Below are 24,627 nucleotides of genomic sequence, written 5' to 3' on the forward strand. Positions count from 1 at the left end.
CAGGCTGCTCCAGCGGGGATCGCCAGGGGGATCCCCGAGTCCGGCCAGGAGCCACTTCCATGGCTCTGCAGGGGCTTCCCCCGGGCTCGGGGCCTCTCTCAGGCACCCCCTGCTCCGGCCCGGCCTCATTGCCCCCCTCACCCCCCCATGCAGCGAGTGCCCGGGCAGGGAGATCCACGATTTTCACGGGGCTGAATCTTGGTATTTCTGAGTGTTATTGGGCTGAATGTTGGTGCTTTGTTTTTTTGTGGGGGCAGAATCTTTCTATGTTGGGGGGGATATCAGATTTTTGGTGTTTTGGAAGTTTTTGATCTGTCTTTGTTAGCATTCAGGAAAACACATAATTGTATATTGACTGTATGCAGGTGTTTTATTGAAGCGTGGGGGAACTAGAGGTATCAGCAACCCAAATCTAGTTCCGTTGTCTTTGTCCAAAGTGCACATATTTCTACAATTTCAGCTGTAGCAGTAATCACTATAACAACCGTATAAATATTGCTTCATTAATATTGCTCCATTAACTTTATCTATATTGCTTCATGAGAGTTAGCTCATCCTTGCTCGAACATGTCCGAATCTTATCTCTGGGTGGGTATCTTGGAGACCCCAAGTACCTGTTGCCATCACCGTAAACATTTCAGCTTGCTAGACCATTCCTAATACCAAGCATTCTTGTGGCCTACCTCTACATGATTTTAAGAAACATTTTCAGAAACATTTAACCCCATAGTAATGTATTTCCGCCCTTTGAAAATATTTCACTTTACTATAATAAGTGTAATGCTTTCACTATATACAGTCCTTTTTCTGAGTTTATACTTGATGTTCATTTTCGAATCCACAGTTGTCGTAAGCGTTGTTACACTCTGGAGGACTTGGAGATGACAAATGTGGAAGTGGATCTCTGTCCCGTGTCAGTGCCTTTATTATCTTCTGGTTCCAGGATACTCTTTTCTTTATCTCTCCTTTCAGAACTGCACAGATTAACCAGATTGCTAAGAACACAGTTAGTAGGATTATCAGACTCTCAAGAATAGATTTGATCCAGGAGCTCACATTCCATCCTAACCCTTCAAAATTTTATCTAATCAACTTGTGGTCAGATCTTCCCTCTCTTTCTGTGGTTCATGTTCTATTTGTTTTAATTGAGTAATGTCGTGTTCTACATCTGCAGTTCCATTTGGGATGTGGATGCAGCAGTGATCAATTTGTCCTTTTAGGTACCCGCATCCTCCGTGTTCTGTCAACAATAACATATCTAAAGCCAATCTGTTTTGCAGGGTCATTTTAGTTGTGGCTTGTAATTGTACATTTAGCTCTCTAAATCCCTCTTTGGTAACTCTTGCCAATCTTTCTACCTGGCCTGTAAGTTTGTAAAACATCTTTCTATTGTTATAATTTGCTATTGGACCAAACAAGGATTCCGGAGCCCACTCAAATTTTACACTACTGGAGGGTTCCTGCCATCTTTCTTCATCTTCAGTTTTGTTCTCCTGAACTTCTCGTATCATCCTTATTTGCAGAAGCTCATGTTCTCCCTTGAATGGGGACCTTTTCCAAATTGGGCATAAGGTGGGGAGGCCTAAAGTAATTTCTTTTACTTTTTCACCTACAGGCAAATGTGTTGTCCAGGTGCCATCACTTGCTGCCCATCCAAATTGGCCTGGACTCTGAATTGTACTTGTGCTACATATTACCTTTTGGATCACTTGTCCTGTCTTGTCATTTATTTCACCTTGTTTATGTTTGATTCCTCTGCAGGCACATCCAATTTGCAGAGCTACCAGTAGCGGTGGCATTTGTTTTATTTCTTCATCATCAGAAGTACAGTCCTAAGTTTTGTTCCATACCCACCAATTGACTTTGTCTGCCTCCATTCTACTACTGGTTGCAGTGTTCCATACCCCTGGATCTGTTTCATTTTCAGAGCCTTCCCACTTAATGCACCAAGGGCTATCTGCCATAGATTGGAATTTCTGAAGCACACTCATTGACCATGCACTGTCCCAAGCTTCAGCCCAATCTTTTCCTTCCTGTCCTTCTCACTTCCACTTCGATACTGGAATCTTTTCTTTAATAACCTTTGCTACCTTTTCATAACACCATCCATAATTCCCTAATCCCCCATCCCAGCCTAGTTTTGGTTCATACTTTCCTCCATTTTCATGACAATCCCATCTAGATGAATACTTTGGCTTCACAGCATTTTCAAACACTGTCTTATTTTGGTACTCGTAATCTATTTGGAATACAAAGCTCACATTTTCATTTTTATTCTTTTGTATTTCAGGTAATTTTGATGTTATAATTGCCCAATTTATTTGGTCTCCTGCTGCCTTTGGTGTTGGCAGACAGGCAGTTATTTTGCTGCTGTTTTGCACGTTGGCAAAATCTTTCATTAATCCAATCATCCCATTTTCTGCCTGAGTAGTATTAGAGACTTTTATCACTTGTGTTTCTGGCTGCACCCCCACATCCCTCTTCATTCTAAAATGAAGAGTTGTCAGCTGATCCTTTTGCATTTCACATCCCAAGGTAACTTTGATTCCAGCTGATGGCCCTAAAGGCCATAAAATAATCACCATTACAGTCACTGGCAACCTAGACATTTGAAACAATCAAACGCGCTTTATCTGCAGCTTTGTTGGCCCCACAGTTTGTGCAGTCCACAGTGCAGGGGAAATCTTCTTCACTCTGGTGTAATGTATGCAGGGATCCAGTCCAGCTCCTTTGACTGCTGTCAAGGTAGTTAACAGTACCTGATAGGGTCCATTCCACCTTTCTTTTAATGGTTCTTCGTTCCAGCTTTTAACGTACACTTCATCTCCCGGGGGGATGTCATGAACTGGATTCTCAAGAGTCAGCGGCCTGTTCCACACAAGGGTGCTCCGAAGTCGAGCTCGAGCTTTTCCAAGAGACAGAACATAATTCTACACCTCTTGCTTCCCTGTAACATGTACATTTGGATTAGGTTCAGGGGATTCATATGGTTTCCCATCCAATATCTCATAAGGACTGACTGACATCCCGCTTCTAGGCTTTATCCAAATCCTCAGCATCCTGATTCATCCTCTCTACCTGTCCACTGGATTGGGGTCTCCATGGTGTATGGAGATCCCAAGCTATTCCCAGCAACCTACTCACCTCCCTCACTACTGTGGCTGTGAAATGTGGGCCCCTATCTGATGATATTCCTAGAGGCACCCCAAATCTTGGAATGATTTCTTGCAGTAACCACTTGACTGTCTCCTTTGCTTGATTTGTGTGACAGGGAAGAGCTTCTGGCCATTGTGAGAATGTGTCAACCCCTACCAATAGATATTTGTATCCTCGAGTTCTTGGTAATTCTACAAAATCTACTTGCCAATAATCTCCTGGTTTTCCCTAATTGTGCCTGTCATCTAGCCACTGGATTGTTCTTTAAGCAAATTTCACATTTCGACATTACTGATTTTGGATTTTTAACATCCATACTGAAATTAAATTTTGTTTTATCAATTTCACCAATGCCTCTGCACTCCAATGACATTCATTATGTTTAATTTGTAGAACTTCTCTCATTATCAAGGGGGTACCACTACTTGTCCCTGTGTAGTCACATACCACCCTTCTGAATTCTTCTGTGCATTCAGTGAGCGTCCCAATTTCTCATCCTCTATTGAATATTTTGGGCCTGGAGGTAAATTGAATTGAGATATATTAGTTTTTAAAGGTATCAATGCCATTGCAGTTTGCACTTCTTGAGCAGCTTGTCGGGCTGTCCAGTCTGCTTTCTGATTTCCGTCATAAATTTTGGAGCTTCCTGATTGGTGAGCTTTGCAGTGCATGATTGTTACTTGCTCCAGCTTTTGTACTGCTTTTATTAATTGCAGGACTGCATCTTGATGTTTAATGTGTGTACCTTGAGGAGACAGCAGTCCTCTTTCTTTCCCCAGTGCCTCGTGTACATGCACCACTCCAAAAGCATGTTTTGAGTGAGTCCATATGTTTACCCTTTTCCCTTCACTTAATTCTAGTGTTCTGGTTAAGGACAACCAGTTCTGCCCTCTGGGCAGATGTATTTGGTGATAATGCTTTTGCCTCCACTATTGTACTGACTGTTGTTGCCTGGGGTTCCCAGAGCATCTTCCTCTCTGCCTCCTTCTCCTCCATTTGTCTTATGCTTGGTCATGGGAAGTCTGGTTTGGGGGGAAAAAACAAGGGGTGACCACCTAGGATTCAGGGTTCCTCCTGCCCAAGTCCATCTCTAGAAGTCATCAGGTGTCTTGTGTCCATGAAAATCTCCAAAGCATCAGGACTGAGAGGAAAAAATCCCTCCCTGAGGTTCCCCTTCTGTGGGGTCCCCACTTTGGTGTCCCAGGGCTTCCCCCTGTGCAGGCTTATCCCTTCTCCGGGCTGCCCCTTCTCCAGGCTCCCCTCCCTCCCTCCCGGCTCTCGGGGTCCCCCCTCTCCAGGCCCCCATTTCAGGCTCCGGCACTCCCGGGGCTCCCCCCTTTTCGCTGCTCCCCTCCCCCTGCAGGTACCGGGCATCTCAGGTCAGCTTTGGAGTCCTGCAAGATCCAAACATCGCTCTGCCCTGCCCGTGCCCAGAAAAAGGAACAGGGGTCCCCAAAGATACTTGGAGTGAGCTCCAAATATCCCTTCCCCTTCAAACAAATCCTGCCAGGACGGCTTAAGACATTCGGGGTGAGGTTCCCGTCCCCGGTGAGCTGCGGGATGCGGGGCCCGATGCTCCCGGCGCGAAGGGGCTGCAGATCCAGAGAGCGATGGACGCACGTGGGGCCTCCTCTGCTGCTTCTCTTGCAGTTCCTGCTCCTCCTCTACCCCTCCTCTTCCTCCCGCTCCTCCTCCTCCTCCTTCCCCTCCTCCTCCATCTCTCGGCTGCTGGCGAGGAGCTGTGGGGTGAGCGGAGCGGGGCCGGGAGGCGGTGGGAAAGGGCTGGGAGAGGGGGATGAGGGGAGCTGGGACAGGGGGAGAGGGGTTCTCAAGCAGGGGCTGCCAGTTAAGCCCAGGAGCCCCAAATGCCCTCCGTGTCCTGGCAGCCCCTGGCGGCGCTGTGGGGGCCGGGCCGTGCCCCAGTGCCGGCTCAGGGGGTGCTCCAGGCTGACGTGCTCCACCTGGCAGCTGGAGCTGAGCCCGCATTGCCGGGGGCGGTTTCCAGCAGCACCAGGAGCTGCTGGCTCCAGTCCCCGCTGGGGAGCACGGCAGTGGCCAGCACGTGGCCCGAGAGCTGCTGCTGGCCCTGGGAGCAGCTCAGCTGGATGTGGGCAGGGGAGAAATCCATCAGGGAGCAGAGCAGGCGGCCGGGGCCGGGCTGGGAGCTCGAGGGCACCAGCGAGATGGACACGCTGGGATGGGCAGGGGGCTTGGGGACCCCCCAATGCGGATCTTCCTCCCCACAAGCCGCAGGGAATCGCTCCAGGGATCGAGTGCTGCGGGACAGGGAACCACATTTCTTTCATCCCAAGCCCACCTTTCCCTCTCCTCTCTCCCCCTTTCTCATCCTTCCCCCAGTCCATTGACCCCTCTCAATGCAATTTGGGTTTCCCAGCACCTTCCCCCACACTTTGGGGGTTTCAGCCCTCTCTTTTTCCTACTCTTCTTCCACATCCCTTCCCAATCGTCCCTCCAATCTCTAACCCCCTCCCCCGTGCTCGGATTTGGGGGTTCCAAGACCCCCTGCTCAGTCTGTGGGTCCCATCCCCCCTTTCACTCAATTTGGGGAGATCCTAGCAGATTTTTTTCTGGGAGGAATCCCTGAGTTACAGGATTTTTGGGGTGTAGGTTTGAAGGGGGACAGCTCTGTCTGGGATTTGTTTAACCCATGGTCTGCTGGGGAAGCACAAAAACGTTTCCCATTTCCATCCTTTCCTCATTTGGACTGGTTCATGAGCTGCTTTCTTGTTTCCTTTGGTATCTGTTCTCATCTATTTGTCAACAGCAGTTTGAATCATTTACTTTTCCACAAATTCTGCCTCCTTCTGCTAATAGATAATGTGATCCCATCCCATGGTGAAATGTTGTGTTCCTCATCTGAGTGGATTGGTTGGGAGGAAGGTCAGGAGCTGGAGCTGTGTGGTTGGTTATTATTTCAATGGCATCCTGTAATCTAATTATCCCATTGAAATGATAAATGGTTTCTCTGGTATCTGATATCAATTTGTTTGGGTTCCAGGGTCTGGTCCATGGTGTTGCAGGATTTGTTCTGATGGCCATTCATCTTTTCCCCATTTTTGGGTGCTCCCTCCTATTGAAAGACCCCCGAGCTGTTCACCAGTCTTCACAGAAGTAATCGTGAATGCCGCTTTATTTCTATCTTTAGCACACTTTTATAGGGTTCTACAGGGTCTGCAGGCAGAACAAGCTACTATTGGCTAACACACACAGTTTACATTTTTTTCTCTTACACACAAGGATATTGTTTTGCTTTACTCTCTCTTCTGCATGAAGGTTTCAAGGACTTTAGCCCTTAATATCACGACTTATTTCAAAGGCTGGTTTGTGCATACAGGCCTTTACTAATATATAAAATATAGCAACAATTCCCCCTTTCTCTTTTTGCACAAACCAGGCTTTGGATAAGATAACATATAACTTTAACATTATAAGTAAAGTCCGTCCCCCTTCTAGCACAAGAGACCTCGACCATCCAGTGATGCCCCAGCTGGCGAACCAACCTCCGATGGGATCACTATCTTCCTTCAGGGCATGCAACCCATCCTGTAGCTGTTGTAGTTGCTCATGGATGGAAGCTGAATGATCAGTAAGATCCAAGCAGCACATGCCTTCAAACTCTCCACAACCATGTCCTTGTGCTAAGAGCAAAAGGTCAATTGCAACTTGATTTCATAGTACTGCATGATATACACTACTCACATCGGCTGAAAGCTCACTTAACATTGTGGATGTTAAGTTCAATTCTTCCTTAGTCTAACAAGCGAGCCTTTTTAGATTTGCTAGGCCTTAATTCATTCAGGCTTCGCTTTGACTGTTTGATGTTCTTCATTTTGCTAGCTACATTCAAGAATTGATGTAAGCTTGGGTGGAACAAAGTGAGTTTCCCAAGATAACAGGGTCTTCCATGTGGATTAGCAAGAATCTAATTCCATGCTCTATCTCCACAGATTAGGAATGTGGAACTAGGTAATCGCTTTGGTAATTGTCCTGTGAGATTGCACCACGAATAAAGGCTTTACTTTCAATGGTAGTAACGAGATCAGCTATAGGGTTGACTGCAACCCAGTGCTGTATTACTTTGTTAGAATGACTTTTTGTTGGGGTTTCAAACATTATCCATCCACCTGAGGTATTGGTGGAACATAACAAATCTAATTCTTCTGAGGGTTGTAACATTAAGAACTTTGGTAATTTTTGCTTGCTAACAGGCTTCAAGTTGTCTTAATGTGAAGCCAACAGTGCGACTGCACTCTTGCAACATTGCTAATCGATTCAGTTGAGTCTCATTACTAATTAAAGCTTTAAATGCCGGAGGATCCCATTCAGGGACTCCTATGAGACAGGTGCGAAAGGATCTCCAGGGGTGGCTAGGCTCAAACACATTGACCTTTGGCCAGTTCAATGTGCCAGAGTGACCCATATGTTCTGTCACTTTTGGATGTTAGTTAGCAGACAGTTGGTCATGACTATACACAACACAATTACCATAAGCATTTTACCATGTAAATGACACCATATTTGCAAACTCACAGCTAGAACTTCAATCGTTAAATGAACTTTCAAAGATGCTTACACTACCTCTTGAAGAGGGAATACTTATACTTTATACTAACATAACAATTACTATACAAGCTAAACACTTAAACTATTATCTAACTACTTTTAACACAGGTGCTTTGGTATATATGTAGTCTAAGCGTGAAAGCAATTTGCTAAAAGGGTAAACACACAACTACAATTTGCTTTATATACAGTTAAATGGAGTCTCTACACTTCTTAGATCTTCTACAGAATTTCTCCAGCACGATTCAGTCCTGGAACATTCACTGCTCCTGTGATGTCAGCTGGCAGTTGATCGGTGACTGAGGGCTTTGATGTTCAAGTTGTTCTTCAGATCCTTCTAAATCTTAAAACAAAGGATACCTGAAAAATTGGTAGAGACACAACATCATAATAACAACATAAAAGTTCTGTTGGCAACTGTCTATATAGTGTTCAGACACAACTGTGTCCTGACAGGTCCACTTCTGATCCATGTCTGGAGTACCAAGGCTGTGTGATGACATCTCTGTTCACTGGATCTCGTGTGTTCAGAGGCACACAGTCTGGTCAGATGGACAGGTGACCTTTTTGAACCTGCCAACAAAACACAGACACTTCTCTCCTTGAAGTTAATGAATTACACTAATTAAATGCTTGTGGGGCATCAATCTCCCCCATTTTCTTAAAAAAAATAAAAATGAGATGTACTTCTGTTCAACATAAACACAAAACCTTATGCACAATTAGTAAGAACTTATACCAGTTAAAAATCAATTAAATCTTAAACATTATTAATAAGGTATATAATATAAAACTGCTATTAATTACTAAAACACTGCACTAGCATCCCGTAGTTAGCAAACGAACAGAAACAAAACAATCAGTGAAGGATTGGATCATCACCTCCGGAAATGATTCTCCAAGCCCACTTCAAAATTGATCCAGCTGTCATATTAATAGGGTCAAATTGTTGAGTCAAAAAGTGACTCAAATAGTGATTTGGGACAGAAAATATCTGGATCTGTTGGCAAACATTCTGTCCAGGTAAAGTCAAGGCTTGGCCAGGGCCTGGCTTTAAACTGGAAAGATGCCTCTTAACTCATTTCTAAAACAAGGTTCTCAATAGTAGCAGCTATGAGATGCTTACAGCACAGCAAACTGTTAAAATGGATTTGTACAAAGCAAATGATCAGGAGCCTTAGGTACCAGACCAATTAAACCATGCAGCAGTTGGTTTAATCTGAAGCCTCTCCTATGGCAGCTGATCCTCAGCAATGGCACATCTTCTTAAAATTCTGGAAACACTGGAAAATAATAAAACTATGAAAAACAAAATTGCAGAGATTGCAACAACCAATAGAACTCCTGATGAAGTCAAGGGTGTCACAGACTGCATTCACTTCTATTCACAAGCAGGTGTTCACCAGTGTTCCATCACAGCTGTCTCAGCTGTGGCCATCCTCTTCACTCTAGGAAAACAACTATACTTTGCAGTTTAAACAAGTGTCTCCAAGAAAACATAAAACAATTTCAATCAAACAATATCTAAACTCAACAATAATTATATATGACAAAAGGAAATAACAAACTTAACCTTAAAAGAATATCTAAGTTAGAGAACTTAACTTAAAAGCATTCAAGCCTAAACATTATAAAACTTGACTATCCTTAATTCTATTAACACTTAATCTATATTAAATGAAAACATAACTTAATCTTATTCTGTTACTACAAAAAAGCAACTAAAAGTTTAATATATACCTTTTAAACACAATATAACAATAACATAAATTCACTATAAAGATTATAAAGATGTAGCAAACACATCACAATTCTATGTCATCTAGCTTTGAGAATAACCCACAATAACTGCAAATGTTACTAAAAATACTTATTCATAATAGAAATTTGCCTAGTATATGCTTAAATTGGTTAGGATGTTAAAGTGCAGTTTTTCTAGAGAAAAACCACCACAACAACATGGGATTTGGCAAGTTGCCATCCAGCTTTTGTAGCACTTTTCAAAAACATTAAGTCCAATTTTTAAACTAAAACCCAAAATCCAAATTGGTATATATGCAGTTATATGTGTTTTATATAACAAAAAAAAACTCACAATAAAATTACCTTATTAAAATTGTGGAAAAAACAAGCAAATAGATAATATATACCTTAACTTAACTTTGTCTTGTGCAGTAAAATTCTCTTGACTAATTTTTTTTTAAACCACAAATCTCTTCTGTAGATAACATTAACTGGAAGAAGGTTTTCCTAGAAGCTATAAATCACACCATGTTTTAACCTTGGATTCTAAAACCAATTATTGCAAGACAACTTCTGTTAATATTCACCTTAAACACTTTTTTTTTTTTTTTCAAACCTTCAAAGAACCACAATAATTTCTCTAATAAAACTCTAAAAACTGCAATTGCATAAACTCATAATTACTTAAAACACAAAATTAACTCTACAGTGGTATATAAAAACATTTTGAAAACCCAGTAAATCATGACTCTGCAACAAACCAGGCACCATCCCAGTGCCCCCCCCGAGAGAGGGAGCGGGGGGGTCAACCGCCCGCCCCGCCGCTGCTGCAGCTCTGCTCTTATCTTTCTTCACATTCTCCACATACTCTCGCAGCGAGGAAAAACGGAGAGAAAGAAAAAAAAGCCTCACAAAGTTAACTTTAACAAATGCAGTTTTTTCTCTCAATCACTCTTGTTTGCTGATAGAGGAAAAAGGGGCACGATTTTGCAAAAGCAGGCGATTTTACATGAAAAGTCTCTCACAGCCAGGTGCTAACAATGGTGATCATTGCGGTTTATCAGCTTCTAATTACAAGGATGAATTTTGAACTAGATACCATTTAGTTTGAGATTTTTTGACTAGTTTGTCTCTCTTGGAAGCTGTCTGAGCCACCTGTTTCTGCTCAGTTGTTTCTGTAATTGTTCAGAGTGGCCTTGGAACTTTTCGTGCGCTGCTTCTACCCCCAGGGTGCCTTTGTTCTCTGCGCCCACCTCGCTCCCTCATTTCCCCCTGGTTTAGGTGGAAACCAGTCCAAATCCGGCTTCTTTTCTTCCAGGGTGGTAAAGATGGAACTTAAATAAGGTTGTAGTGCTAAGAGTGACTCCAAAAATGAAGCAAATAGTTCTGGATGTATCACATCCTGCCATAACTGAACAGATTCTGTTCGTTGTTTCAGCATTCGCTGTGGAACTTTTTTTTTTTTTTTCTCATTATTTTCTTCTCCCTAACTCTCCCTCCCTCACTCCATGGGCAGCATAGATAGGAGAGCTTGCCCAGCAGTGGGAGGTAAAGGCATCTGCCGCTGTGACGCAGGTAGAATTACAGGGCTCACAGCTTCAGCATATCTCATTTTTCTGTTTTTTAAGGTATTAATTACAATCTGCCAAGTTTGACCGAGAAACACAGTGTCCTTGCTCTTTTCCGTAATTGCCGTTTCCCATATCAGAGCCGATATATCAGTCCGTTCTTGTACCGCAAGAAGCAGTGAGCACTGCAAATGCCCATGACAATTAGCCCATATAATGAGCATATCCAGCTCCCTTTCCTGGGCTGCTTCGCCTCGTTTAACGAGGATGCAGAGAAGCAGTTTATCTGCCGCTGCAAATTCCACATCCATGCTGACAGCACCCGCAAGGGGGAAGGTTGCGACCCTTCTACAGCGCCCTTGCCTCTGGGCCCCCCCCAGCAGCCCTACTTCCACGTCTAACCGCTCCGCGTCTCACCGCGCTCAGGCTGCCTATCTGGTGCCGATCCGAGCCCGCGACGTCTAACGCCCAGATCCACTCCGCTGACTCCAGAGCCCCTCTGCCCGCAGGGATGTCTCTGGTCGGAGCGCCAAATATTGAAAAGACCCCCGAGCTGTTCACCACTCTTCACAGAAGTAATCGTGAATGCCGCTTTATTTCTATCTTTAGCACACTTTTATAGGGTTCTACAGGGTCTGCAGGCAGAACAAGCTACTATTGGCTAACACACACAGTTTACATTTTTTTCTCTTACACACAAGGATATTGTTTTGCTTTACTCTCTCTTCTGCATGAAGGTTTCAAGGACTTTAGCCCTTAATATCATGACTTATTTCAAAGGCTGGTTTGTGCATACAGGCCTTTACTAATATATAAAATATAGCAACACCCTCCAGCCAGGGCTGCATCAATTGTCAGCTTTTCTCTCATTAAATCATCACATACTTGGATTCCCAACTGATTTCCCTGAACTTGTGGTAGCAAATAAACCCCACTGGTCTGATACACCCTATGTAACATAGACAGTGACAGCACATGTTGGAGTGGGGACAAGGATGATTCTCCCCACTTGTTTTAGTGAAGTTTTCACAACATTCCCTATTTTCTGTTTTCCTTTGCATCTTAACCAATTCCTGCTGCAGAGTCAGATATCCTCACAATGGGCTGTGCCTTTAGCTGTGCAAATTCCATCTGTGCAAGCAGGCAGAGCTTGGGCTGAGGGGCAGAGAGAATCATCCCAATTCCTCCTGCAGGCAGGAAGCCCCTGGGCCATTGTGCAGGCTTTGTCCCATCAGTGTTAATTTGCATTTCTAAAGCTCCTCTCCTGACTGCCTGGAACAAAGCTTCTCTTCCAGGGCAGCCATGGGATGACTCACATGTGGCCACTCCAAAAGTGACATTTTTGAAGAAAAAAATACTATACTATCTCTTTACAAGTTAAGGAGGTCACCTTTAAAACTCTTAGTTTTTAAAACTGAGGCATAAAGGTGAACATTCAAAAATGCACACCAAAATTTTGCCATGGTAACAGCCACGCACACACATTCCCAAAAAAATCCAAAGCAATCAAGATTTTTTCTACTTCTTGCCCTAAGTCTAAAACCTGATTCTCCCAACCCTGGCCCAGCACTACCAGTCTGAGTAACAATATAGAAGTAGGATTATTAAAGAAAAGCATAATAATGGTGTAGTCTTGTCACCAAAACTGCGAGATGAATAAAAACTCTCCAACAATATAAAATCAAGGCATGACATGAGTCTGGCCAGAATGTGCAACAGAAATCATTAATTTCTCACTTTGGCTGGGTGTGCAGAGAAAATCATTCCAAGACATGTGAATTTAATAGATGTTTTCTAAAATATATACAGTCTGACCCCATAGAAATCCCTTGGTTTAATGTTCATTGGTTTGAAGGTGTGGAGTTGTTAGGATTTGGTTTCCTGTTGCAGCCGGATTTCTGTGCCTGTGATGTGAATTAGGTGGGCACTCCTGGATTTCCTGCTCAGCCTTTTCCAGACCAGGTGTCTCCAGCTGTGCCTGGGGCAGTGTCTGGGGTGGATGTTGGTTGATGTTTGCTGCTGGGTGTTGATGTTTTGTTGATGGTCGTTATCTTGGGGGGGAATCTTTTGTGCTATTCCCAGTCTGTTGAGGTGTTAATTTCATCTCTGCTGAGTGGTAGAACATCCCTTAAAAAAAACCCTTTAAAATTCCTTTCCCCAAGGCAAAGGCAAACCTAGTGTGACCAGAAAAATAAGATTTGAAGCCATTTTCAAGTTGGTCTATTTTGGCAGCAGCTAATCCCAGGCAGGGCAGAGTGTGAGTGTAATTGAGAGGCAGAGTGGAATTGTCCCGGTGCCTTCCCCAGCAGCTGTGGCGAGGGCAGGCACAGAAAGGGCTGAAGCTGCAAGAGTGAGAGCAAGGATTGTCCCGCAGTGGCTGGAGATGGCAAAGGAGGGTGGCCAGGCCGAGGATTTGAGCAGAGGATCTGTGGGCAGGCCCAGGGGCTTCCCCCGCTGGGGAGCCCTGGCTGCTGCTGTGTTGCCTTCAGTGCAGGCTCAGGGGTGGCCTGTTTAATATTCCCTTGCAATTCAGATTTCTGAGTCTGGAAGAGCCATGGCTGGGGCATCAATCATTTTATTTTTTCATTTTGTTAAGTTTTGTTTTCTTTCTTGTGTCCACTCCATAACATTGGGGCTATCTGGGGCTAAAAAACTCATACAATGCTCAGGCTAGAGCAAAGAATCCTCAGTCCAGCTCCAGCAATTCCCTGTTAATTTTAAGAATTGTTCCAGCACCTTTTTAGTCCTAGGAAACATTATTTCTGGTATTCCCTGGACCCTCTCTGAGTCAATTCACCACAAGCCTTCAGTCAAAATAGGTCCCAAATATTTAAACATTTTCTCCACCATTTGCCCTTTCTTTATTTTCAGATACTCAAAGCTGAAAATGAAGCCATTTCACAGAGGCTTCCTCTACCTCTTCTCCTTGTTTTTCTGACTGGATCAAGTCACCCACATCCTGCATTAAGCCAGTCCCTGGGGGTGAGGTCAATTCCTTTGATATTTCCTGCAAGGCTTGCCCCAGTCAGGCCGGTGCTTCCGTGCATCCCTGCAGAAGGACCGTCCATGTCTTGAGCATTTTCCCTTCTACCTCTTGTTGCCAGCCCAAGGCAGAATTCTGCTTGCATCCTCTGGGAGTGGGCAGATCCCCAGAAAGCATCTTTTGCATCAAGTTGTGAATGGCAGCAGTGTGAGGAGGGCACCTGGTTCAGGCTGGTGTAAGGATCTGAGAGTGTGGGGTGCCTCGGTTTCATCATCTCATTTCTTCTTCTTGGGTCCTGCAGCATTCTGTGGATTCCATTGGATTTCTTGTTTGGCAGGATAGGAGCATTCTAGGGAGCCATCCCTGGCTCCCCAAGCCGTGCCTTGAGCAGGACTCCCAGACAGGCTGTGAGCCCTTCCTTCCCTCCCTTGGAACAGGGGATTGCTTTTCGACACCTCTTGTCCTGGTTGCTTGAGGGAAATTTGGAGAGGCTCCATATCTAATTTTGCCAATTTCCCTGGGGCTGCCCACACTTGTGGGTTCACTTCAGCCGTGGCTCTGCCAGACATTTGACACAGAGGTTCAACAGAACCAGCCTCTGTATCACCTTTTGCAACAGTAATTTGCATTCCCAATTTAGCCATCAAATCCCTTCCCAATAAATTACAATCACAATTGTGAGCAAATAAAAGTTCCTGCCTTTCAAACCAATCCCCCACATCTGCTAATAGTGTCTGAATAAAACACACCCACTCATCTTTCCCACTTAGTGCCTTAATTATTAAAATATTCCCAGCAATTTACCCCCCTTAAGTGTAAGATTCCAAGTGGATGGAGAGGCCCCTGTGCCCATCAGGAAAGGTCTCCTCTGGATCCAGAGCCACCCTGAATGTTCCCAAGGGCTGCAGTGTGGTGGGTCCTTGGTGGAATGGGAGCTGTGAGACCGCTAAGAATCCGTGTCCATCAAGGGCTGGACTTGCTGGTGCTGAGGGTGCTCCTGTCTGTGCTTGCAGTGTCCTTGTGCCCTGCAGCTGGAAGGCTGATTCCTTGCCAGGGGCTGTTTGGGTGGGCTGTCCCCTGGCCAGGAGGGCAATGCCTGTGCCAGGTGCTTGTGGCCGAGGGTGTCCCCTGGGTGCTGGGGCCCCCTTGGGCCCTGGGCTTGATCCCTCAGGGGCTGTAGGAACTGTGCCATGGCCTTTGCCTTCAGCTTGGCCTTTTGCTCATCCCTTGCTGCATTCAGCTGCTGAGCCTTTGTGAGCAAGTGCTGCAGGGGCTTCTTGTGGCCCTGCTGCAGCCCCCCTCAGTGCCTGTGGGTGCTCATCGTGTGGCAGCTGCTGAGCTTTTTTTGCTGAGCAAAATCCTTCCTTTCTGCAGGGACCCAGCACAAAATGCTTAGAAGATGATCTGGATCCTTGCAGGTCTAATCCCCATTTGTGAGCTGTTCCTTCCTGGTGCTGGCTGTGCTGAGGCTCCCCTCCCCAGCCCGTATCCCAGAGCCGGTCCCTGTCCTGCCGCAGTGTCCAAAGGCGGCCCCCCCGGCGGGCAGGGCCGGCAGCTCCACGGGGCCGGGCAGCGGCCGGGGCGTCCCGCAGCCTCCTGGGGGCCGGGGGCCACTGCCGGCCCTGCCCGGGGGGTGCTGGGGTCAGGCAGCGCCCGGCGCTGAGCCCCGGCTGCCCCACAGCCCCGGCCCGGCCCCACAGCTCCCCACAGGCCCCCAGCCCGTGCTCCCGGTGCCGCAGCTCTGCGCCCGCTCCTGCCGCTCCCAGCTCAGAGAAACCCCCTGAAATCCTGACCTCCTTCTTTTCCTGTCCTGAAAAACTGGGATACAAAGGATCTGATGATAAGACTCTTCTGAAAAACATCCCAGTCCTCAGTGGTTTTCTCTTCCTCTTCTTTTCCATTGTCTTTTTTCTTACCTCATAGATTGCTCCTGCTGCTTCTTGCCTTAAGCACATTCCTGCACACTCCCCTTCAGCCAATCCCTTCCCAGCACACCAACACCATCCATCCCCTGTTGTCTAAATCCCTTCTGGACTTTCCTTCTTGCCCCCCTTGGGTGTCCATGTCCTTAATTACATCTGGGAGAATGTGCAAACGACCTCCACATGCTCCCAAGGGACCCTTGAGAGATATTTTGGGATCCTCATCCCTTTTGCTGGGACCCCATTCTGGCTTTCCCTTTTGTCCCCTCCCTGGGTGCCCTGCCATGTTCACTCCCCGAAGATCCCACTGTAGTCACTGCTGAGATTTTCAGTGCTCTCTCCCTGCTGACTCTTGAGAGCCCCCCTGATCCGTCCCTCGTCTGTCTCCTGCTCACTCTCGGGTACCCAATCAATCCCCGGTGCCGCCGCCAGCCGAGGGAGCCGATCCCCCAAACTGGGTGAGGCACCTTGAGCTGCACTCAGTGCCCGCCGGCCCGGACGGTGGAAGGAATTGCGGAGGAGCCTCAAGGTGTGTGGAAAAATTGACATCCCCAGAGGTTTCTGTCCACAAGGAAGATAGAGGTGTCCTGTGAAAGTAATTTCATTCATAAAAAGGGATGATGCCATGGGACATTTCCCATGGGGTCTCTCCTGTTGTTGGCAGACACATCCTCCTTTTCATCCTAATTTTCTTGGTCACATCTCCCTCTCCCTTTCCCCATTGGCTGAAGTACTGGAGAGGTACAGACTTCCCAATGCACCTCCTACACACCCCCTTAATATGCACCCCACTTTTGTATAGGTAACGATATTGATGGCTGTGTTAAGTCATTGTTGTTCTTCTGGAAGTTGATGAATTTAGCAGGACCTTGGCTGAGCAGCAGTCTGTGTCATCAATTAATAACATTTTGTGCAGCTGATGGCTCCTCCTGTCACTTCCTTATGTCCACGTCCCTGGCCCTATGTGCAGTGAGGTTGACGGGATCAGTTTGTAAAGAGCCTTTGTTGTTGTTCCTTTGCTGGGGTTCCCCCGTTTTGGGGCCATCCCCCCTGGAGCAGGGTGTCCCCCCTTGGTGCAGGCGCAGGGCTCAGGCAGGGCTGAGGCAATCAGAGCGCGCGGCGCTGATGACTCATCAGTGTCCAGGCAGAGCCGCAGCTGCCAGCGTTCCCCAGCTGGAGCCCAGCTGCGCCCCTCCCCCCCGGGCCTTGGCGCCCCCCTTGAGGGGAATTTGGGGAGGTGGGAGGGGGGAGCGCCAAGGCCGGGCCCCCCCGCGCTGTGGTGGCGGGAGCGGCTGCAGTGGGGAGCGAGTGCGGGCGGAAGCGGCCGAGAGCCCAGCGCTGCCCCAGGCCGAGCTGGCCCAGCTCCATCCGTGCCCCTGCGGTGGGATGCTGTGGGACTGGGGGGGAAGAGGGAGGCGGCAGTGGGTGCTGGGCCTGGGGGCAGGAGGAGAAGGGAAGGAGAAGCAGGGCTGAAGACCAAAATTGTCAAAGGATGCACGTGGGAGGACAAGGTGGGACTGTGCAGGAGGAGGAGAAATAGTAGGAGGAAGAGGAGTGTGAGCAAGAGTTGGGCCACAGGAGGAGGAGGAGGAGCAGGAAGAGGAAGCAGCACAAGGTTCCACCCTCCCTGTATGTGCAGTTCCAGGAGTGTTGCCCTGCCCACCGTCAGCAGGTGACTGGACAGAGGGATCCATGATTTTGATAGGGCTGAATCTTGGTGTTTCTGAGTTTTATTGGGATAAATGTTGCTGGTTTGTTTTTTTGCAGGGGCTGAATCTTTCTGTTCTGGAGGGAGTTTTGCCTGAATTTGGTGTTTGGGTAGCTTTTGATCTTTGTTTTGATGTTTGGAGGATGTTTGGGCTTGGTGTTTTAGAGATTCTTACATACACAAAATCCCCAGTGACTTTCTGAGATGAACTTGGGCAAGGAGCAACCCCCAGCCCAAGGCCCTCTCCTCTTCTTTTTTTCCTCCTAACCAGGAATTTTCCTTCCCAAACTGTGTCCAGATGGAAGAGAAGGAGGAAAAGCCCTGGAGATCCCGCACGAGGAGGGGCTGCAAACCCATTCCAGGGAGCTGCGAGGAGGAAAGATCCCCCCAGTGCCAGGAACACGGCCAGAGATCCAGCCAGAGCTCAGAGCTGGGGGAGAAGCCCCACAAGTGCTTGGAATGTGGGAAGGGCTTCAGGTGGAGCTCCCAGCTGATCCGGCACCAGGTAATCCACACTGGGGAAAAGCCCTACGAGTGTGGGGAATGTGGGAAGAGCTTCAGCCGGAGCTCCAGCCTTTGGAAACACCAGAGGATCCACATGGGGGAACGGCCCTATGAGTGTGGGAAATGTGGAAAGAGCTTTGGAAGTATCTCTAACCTGATGAGACACCAGGTGATCCACACAGGGGAACGGCCCTACACCTGCTTGAAATGTGGGAAAAGCTTTGGACAGAGCTGTGGCCTGAGAAAACACCAGCGCATCCACACTGGGGAGAGGCCCTACGAGTGTCCCCAGTGTGGGAAGAGGTTTCAGCGCAGCTCCCATGTCCTCGTACATGAGCGGATTCACACAGAGGAGAGGCCCTTCCGCTGCCCCGACTGCGGGAAGGGCTTCCAGCAAAACTCCACCCTCACCGTCCACCGGCGCATCCACACTGGGGAGAGGCCCTACGAGTGTCCCCAGTGTGGGAAGAACTTCTCACAGAGCTCTCACTTGACCCGACACCAACGGAGGCACCAGTAAGGGAAGCCCTGCGAGTGCCCCGAGTGTGGGAAGAGCTTCGTGCGCTGCTCCAGCTCCATCCCCCATGGGAGGATCGGCGTTGGATGATCCCCAGTGACCCCCGTTGGGCAGAGCCCTGGTGATCCGTGGTCCTGGTGATCCGTGTTGGGAAGACACCTGGCTGGGAGGCTCCACATCTTCCTGGCTCCCTCTGGGCACCTGGATAAAAGCAGGGGAATGAAAATCCAACAGGATACAGAATGACAATGGGAATTGTTGACTTTCAGTCCTCGAGAACCTTTTGCCTCAGGAGCTGTGTGGGCAGAGAAAAGGGGGTGACACCTGGCGTGGGGGGCCCAGAGGGGAGCACACACGCTCTGTGGGGGGGAGGACACGACCCCTGGGATCCCCCCTCACTCTCCTGCACAGGCAGAAGCTGAACCCCAGCACCAGGAAGACAAAGCCCAACATGGAGCCGCCAATCCCCTCGACATCTTGCTGTGGGTGGCGTTTCATGGCATCCCTGGGGCATCTGCAAAAGTCAGGACCCCCAAAACCTCTCACAAACACCTCAAGCCCCTCCAAGCACCCTCCCAGTCCCTCCCAGCCCACCCAGGACCCTCTGAAACCTCCTTTGGAGTCACTAATTTTAAACAATTTAGAATTTTAGAAAAATTGGAGATCTTAGCTAGAGATAGGCCTTGCTGGAACTAGTTAGAGTTAATGATTAAGTGAGAAGCAGTATTTGAGATAATGAATCTCGGACTTAGGTAAAAAATTACTTTTCATTGTATGTTTGTTCAGCTGTGCTTATAATGAGAAAAGAGAAACTGATCAACGGGTTCAGGAAGATCACAGACCTTACATCTGGAAACCCATTGAAAAGTCACAAGGGAGGAAGTTGTGCTAAATGTCATTTGTAATGTCAGCCATTGTAAAGGTAGAAAGGTGAGAGTGAGGAAGAGCGGTTTTCCTTCATCTCTTGATGACCCCTCCTCACCAAAACGACCCCCTCCTCAAATTACACAGCAAACAACGCAGGTGTAATGACATTTTAAACTGATTACAGTGCATTTTAATCCAAAGTGGAGCACGGGAGGTGTTAACATTATACTTATGTATTAGTATTTTGGATATTTAAGACTTTCGTAAATAAATCGGCACTGGAATCTTTTGTCAACTTGCAGTGTGTATTAAGGGGATGACTCCTGCACTCACCCAGTGCTGTGATTAAACATCCACTTTGTAACTTTAAACTGTTGGAGAGGTTTTTTCTCCATTAACAGATTGATATTGATAATAGATCAATATCATTGTTTTGCTAAATCACTCCCAGTCTCTTCCCAGCCTCCCCAGGACCCACCAGAGCCCCTCCTGTTCCTCTCAGGATCCCACAGCCCCCTCCCAATTTCTCCCCACTGCCCCAGGACCCCCAAACCCTCTCCCAGTCCCTTCCCAGCCTCAGCAGGACTCATCAGGAACCCTCCCAGTCTCTTCCCAGTACAACCAACCTCATCCCAATCCCTGCTTTCCAATGCCCAATCTCCTTCCAGCTCCTCCAGGCTCACTCAAATCCCTCCCAGTGACACCCAGCACCCCCAAACTCCCTCCCAGTGTCCACCAACAGCCCCAGAACCCCATCCCACCCTCCCCAACATCTATTAATCCCCTTCCGAGCCACCCTAAGCACCTCAATCCCTTCCCCAGTTTAAACCAGTCTATCTCAAACTCCCTCCCAGTTCCTCCCAGCACACCCCAATCCCCCTCTGGGCCCCCCCAGTGCCTCCCCCGCTGCCCCCGGCGCTGTGGGGGCCGGGCCGTGCCCCAGTGCCGGCTCAGGGGGTGCTCCAGGCTGACGTGCTCCACCTGGCAGCTGGAGCTGAGCCCGCATTGCCGGGGGCGGTTTCCAGCAGCACCAGGAGCTGCTGGCTCCAGTCCCCGCTGGGGAGCACGGCAGTGGCCAGCACGTGGCCCGAGAGCTGCTGCTGGCCCTGGGAGCAGCTCAGCTGGATGTGGGCAGGGGAGAAATCCATCAGGGAGCAGAGCAGGCGGCCGGGGCCGGGCTGGGAGCTGGAGGGCACCAGCGAGATGGACACGATGGGGGCACTGGGAGAGAGTTGAGAGGAGTGGTGTGGCATTGAGAGGGACTGGGAATGGAGTGGGAGGGACTGGGGTGGCACTGAAAGAGATGAGAGTGGATACTGGGACACTGGAAGAGAGTGTGGGCGCCTGGGAGTGAAGTGGGAATGAACTCGGAATAGAGTGGGAATGGGCTAAAAAGGAATGGGAGGGACTCTGGGGCCTCTAGGCGGGACTGTGGTGGCACTGGGCGGGACTGTGGTGGCACTGGGAGGGACTGTGGTGGCACTGGGAGGGACTGGGAATGAAGTGCGCGGCACTGGGAGGCCGAGTCCAGCGCGGGGCTCTCGGCTCTGTGGATCTGCCCGGCAACTTATGAGTCATCAGAGAGACGCGCTCTGATTGGCTGAGAGGCGGCAGATCCACGGAGGGGCGAGATGGCTCAGGGGGGCATTTGGGGTGACGGGGATGGACTGGGAGAGGCTGGGATGGACTGGGAGAGCCACGGGAGCCACTGGGAGGTCCCAGGGATGGGCACATGGAAGGCTGAGGGCTCTGGGGTGATTCCCAGAGTGGTTTGGGGTGGATCTCTCCCTGCCCTTGTCCCGAACCACGAGGACTTGGATTTGTTTCAGTTCAGTGGAATTCATGGTGATTTGGGGGAGCTGGAGCAAAGCAGCTGGAAAGCACAGTGGGCTTGACAGGGACTGAATCAGGGCAGGAGTTGGGGCTGCCTCGAGTGAGCTCTCACAGTGTGAACCTTCATGGGGTCTTTCTAAGGGAATTTTGTGAAGTTTGACATTCATTATTAAAAAGCAGAGTCACAAGTGAAGCTCTGCTTTCAGCTTGAAATGAGGGGATGGAACGTGGGCACTGGGACTTCCGTAACCTCAAGTTGTTCCTTGATACTGGACACTTTAGCTTTGGCAATCTGAAGCCCTTCAGCAGCAATGGCTCTGCCACCCCCTGGTTTCTGGCTCAGACCCAGCTCGGAGCTTGGACAAGGTCTGGGCTTTGTCCCCTTGATCTTTGGGAGCCTCCCGGGAAGCACCAGCCCTCCCCAGCCCACCCTTGGTAGGACTTTTTCTTTTCTCTCTGCTGACGATTTTATCCCCAAAACTGCCGTGGGAACGTTGTATCCAAGCACATCCTCCAGCGCTGCACTTTCCTCCTGTGAATTCCCTGTGCAGGGAATGTGTCTGTGCTTTTCCCTGCTCTGTTCACTGACAAACAAACCTGAGCCCGTGGGACTGTCAGAGCTCCTTCATGCAATGAAATCAGGTTGTGTTGATCATGGCATGTTCTGGAGGAGCTTTTCTTGGTGTATCTTGTGTTGCTGGAAATGACACAAGAGCCAGGAGGGAACAGAAGCTGCTGCTGCCCGTTGGCTCAGGGCCAGGGAACCAAGTTGTGCTCCCGTGCACTTGGGCCCTGCTGGAAGCAGAGCCGCCTTTCCCTTGAGCAGCTCAAGCTTGTGACAGCTCCAAACAGGAAACCTCAGCAGAAAACTCTTCCTCCAAACTCAGCTGCTTTCCCTCCTGCAGCTGTTTGGGAAAGAGCCTCAAAGCACAGACTCTGCTGGGAGCCATTGGTGCATTTCCTCCCTCCCTGCAGCAGCAGCAGCTCCTGAGCCCTTCACGGGCTCCTGTCCCCTCCCAAACCCTTCAGCTCCCTTTGAACTCTCAGCAGTCACTAACATATGCATTTCTTTCATATTTAAACTGCATTTAAACTTCTCTTTTTCTCTCCCCTCTATCCTTTTAATCTCCTCTTTATCTCCTTCAATCCCGTCAGCACCAGCAGGATGGGGATGGAGTCTTGAGGTGGGTGTGGGATGAACTGAGGATCCAGCAGAGAAGGGCAAGGCAGAGGGGAGAGGACTCAGCCAACCCTTCTCCTGCTCTCTCCTCCCCCAGGGTGCAGCTAAAGCAAGTCAGACTGGAAAGGATCCCACAAATGCTGTGTTCTCCTCCCTCTGAGCTTGGCTGGGGATCCTCAGCTTCAGCCTGGTGCAGTGGCTGAGATTCACTAATTTGAGTTTTTTGGCTAATGCACTAAATAATGTGGTGGGTTTAGCGCTGGCTGAAATCTCCAGGGCACTTACTCATTTCTCACTGTGAGATGTGGATTAGGAGAAGGGAAAACCAGGCTTAAAACTTAGAAGGAATAAAGAAACTTTATTAACAGGACTACAAGAATGAGAAACTAGAATAAAACTTTCAGAACGCTTTTTCTCTCCTGCCTTTTTTTTTTTTTACCTGACAACGTAGAGATAGAACTTGGGATGTTAACACAGTATTCATTACACGATAGTTTTTTATTAATTTTTGTAGGGACAGAAGTTTTTCTTGTTACGTCATGGAGGATTTTTTACGAGGAACAGATTTTTTTGTGGTTTTTTATATTTACAAATAGCAGCCGTCTGGGAAGAAATTTTGCTATCGTGACATTTTTCTCATTTTTACAGCCCTCCTAGAGGTGTTTTTATGGGTTTTGAATTCATGGGATGTTATTTTAAGGATGAGTTGTTTGAAGGCAAAGGTTTTCTTCATCTGTTTTTGTGATCATCTCTGGGAACAGAAGTTTTCTTCTTCTCTCCCTGAGGGCAAAGGGCATTTTATTGTTTTTATTTGTTTTTCTGTTCAAACTTTTTATGGGATTACAGTTACTTCAACATTTGTTTGGTTTCTTTAATGGATGCTTTTGTTTAGATTTACAGTCTGAAATTTTTTTATACTTTATTAATGAATTAAAGGAGATATTTTAGTATATCATTGTATATTTCTATGGCTTTACTAAGAATATTTTAGTTTCAATTGTCATTTTTTCATTTTTTTTTTCTGTCTCAGATTTGACTTTTTTTACTGACTTTGATGTTTTTATGTTGTTCTTTTTTGTGTTGTTACTCTGTCCTTTTCAGTCCTTGGAGAGAAGAACAAGGTTTGTAGGTCTCATCTGTGTATTGAAAGGGTTAATATCTTACCCAGGCTCATAATCTTCCTAGTGTTCCAAATAAATAGGTACTGTGAGGGATACATATCACAGGTGAGCACCCACTGCACAATCTGCTTTGGATTAAATCCCATCTCCGTCTTCATCAGCTCACAGTCACTGTGACACTATTCCTGCATGGAAGAAACAGGCTGGGATGCCCCTTTCTGCTTTTGGTCCTTTTACTGGCAAATGAAATATTCTATTTGAAAACATTCAAACCCTGGAGTTTCTTTGTATTTTCACCTGCAAATGCTGCCAGCCGAGGTTCCCAAGTGTCTGGTTCGTGTTTGTGTGCACAGAGCAAAGGCTTCAGCCTGTGTCCGTGGCCCGGGTGTCTGTCAATGTCCATTGAAGCAGACGGCTGGAAGGGGGCTCTGCCCGCCCTGCGCTGCTCCGGGGCTGGGGCTGGGCTGGCAGAGGCTGCAGAGCGCTCTGAGAGGCACCGCCTCAGCCCCGGCCGGCATCTTGTGCATGGTGGCACCGCCTCAGCCCCGGCCGGCATCTTGTGCACGGTGGCACCGCCTCAGCCCCGGCCGGCATCTTGTGCACGGTGGCACCGCCTCAGCCCCGGCCGGCATCTTGTGCATGGTGGCACCGCCTCAGCCCCGGCCGCCATCTTGTGCACGGTGGCACCGCCTCAGCCCCGGCCGCCATCTTGTGCATGGTGGCAGCTCTGAGGGCTGTGCGAGGGACGCTCTTCCCCAGCGCTGTTTCACGTCCTTTCCTTTCCCGGGATGGCATTTGGAAATGTTTCTTCAGCCCTATTCTTAAAAACGAGATTCACTTAATAAATTATAAAAAAGAATTTAATATAAACAAAAAGACAATTAGGAGACAAAAGAAATAAAGCAAAGGGTTAAAACGGCCGGGTGCCCTGGCGGGTTGCC

The 24,627-nt window shown here is 48.0% G+C and overlaps 1 protein-coding gene across 1 annotated transcript in view; it reads left to right on the forward strand.

Annotated features, from left to right (window-relative positions):
- LOC131588455 (zinc finger protein 729-like) overlaps positions 1-24,627 on the forward strand; it is a gene marked incomplete at its 5' end in the record, with an annotated part of 206,536 nt that overhangs the window by 127,680 nt on the left and 54,229 nt on the right. Inside the window, 2 exon segments of the mRNA XM_058857328.1 lie at positions 18,082-18,727; positions 20,884-20,888. Coding sequence (XP_058713311.1) covers positions 18,082-18,727; positions 20,884-20,888 — 651 coding nt within the window.

This window comes from Poecile atricapillus, chromosome 26, assembly GCF_030490865.1.
Source record: "Poecile atricapillus isolate bPoeAtr1 chromosome 26, bPoeAtr1.hap1, whole genome shotgun sequence".
Classification (NCBI taxonomy): domain Eukaryota; kingdom Metazoa; phylum Chordata; class Aves; order Passeriformes; family Paridae; genus Poecile; species Poecile atricapillus.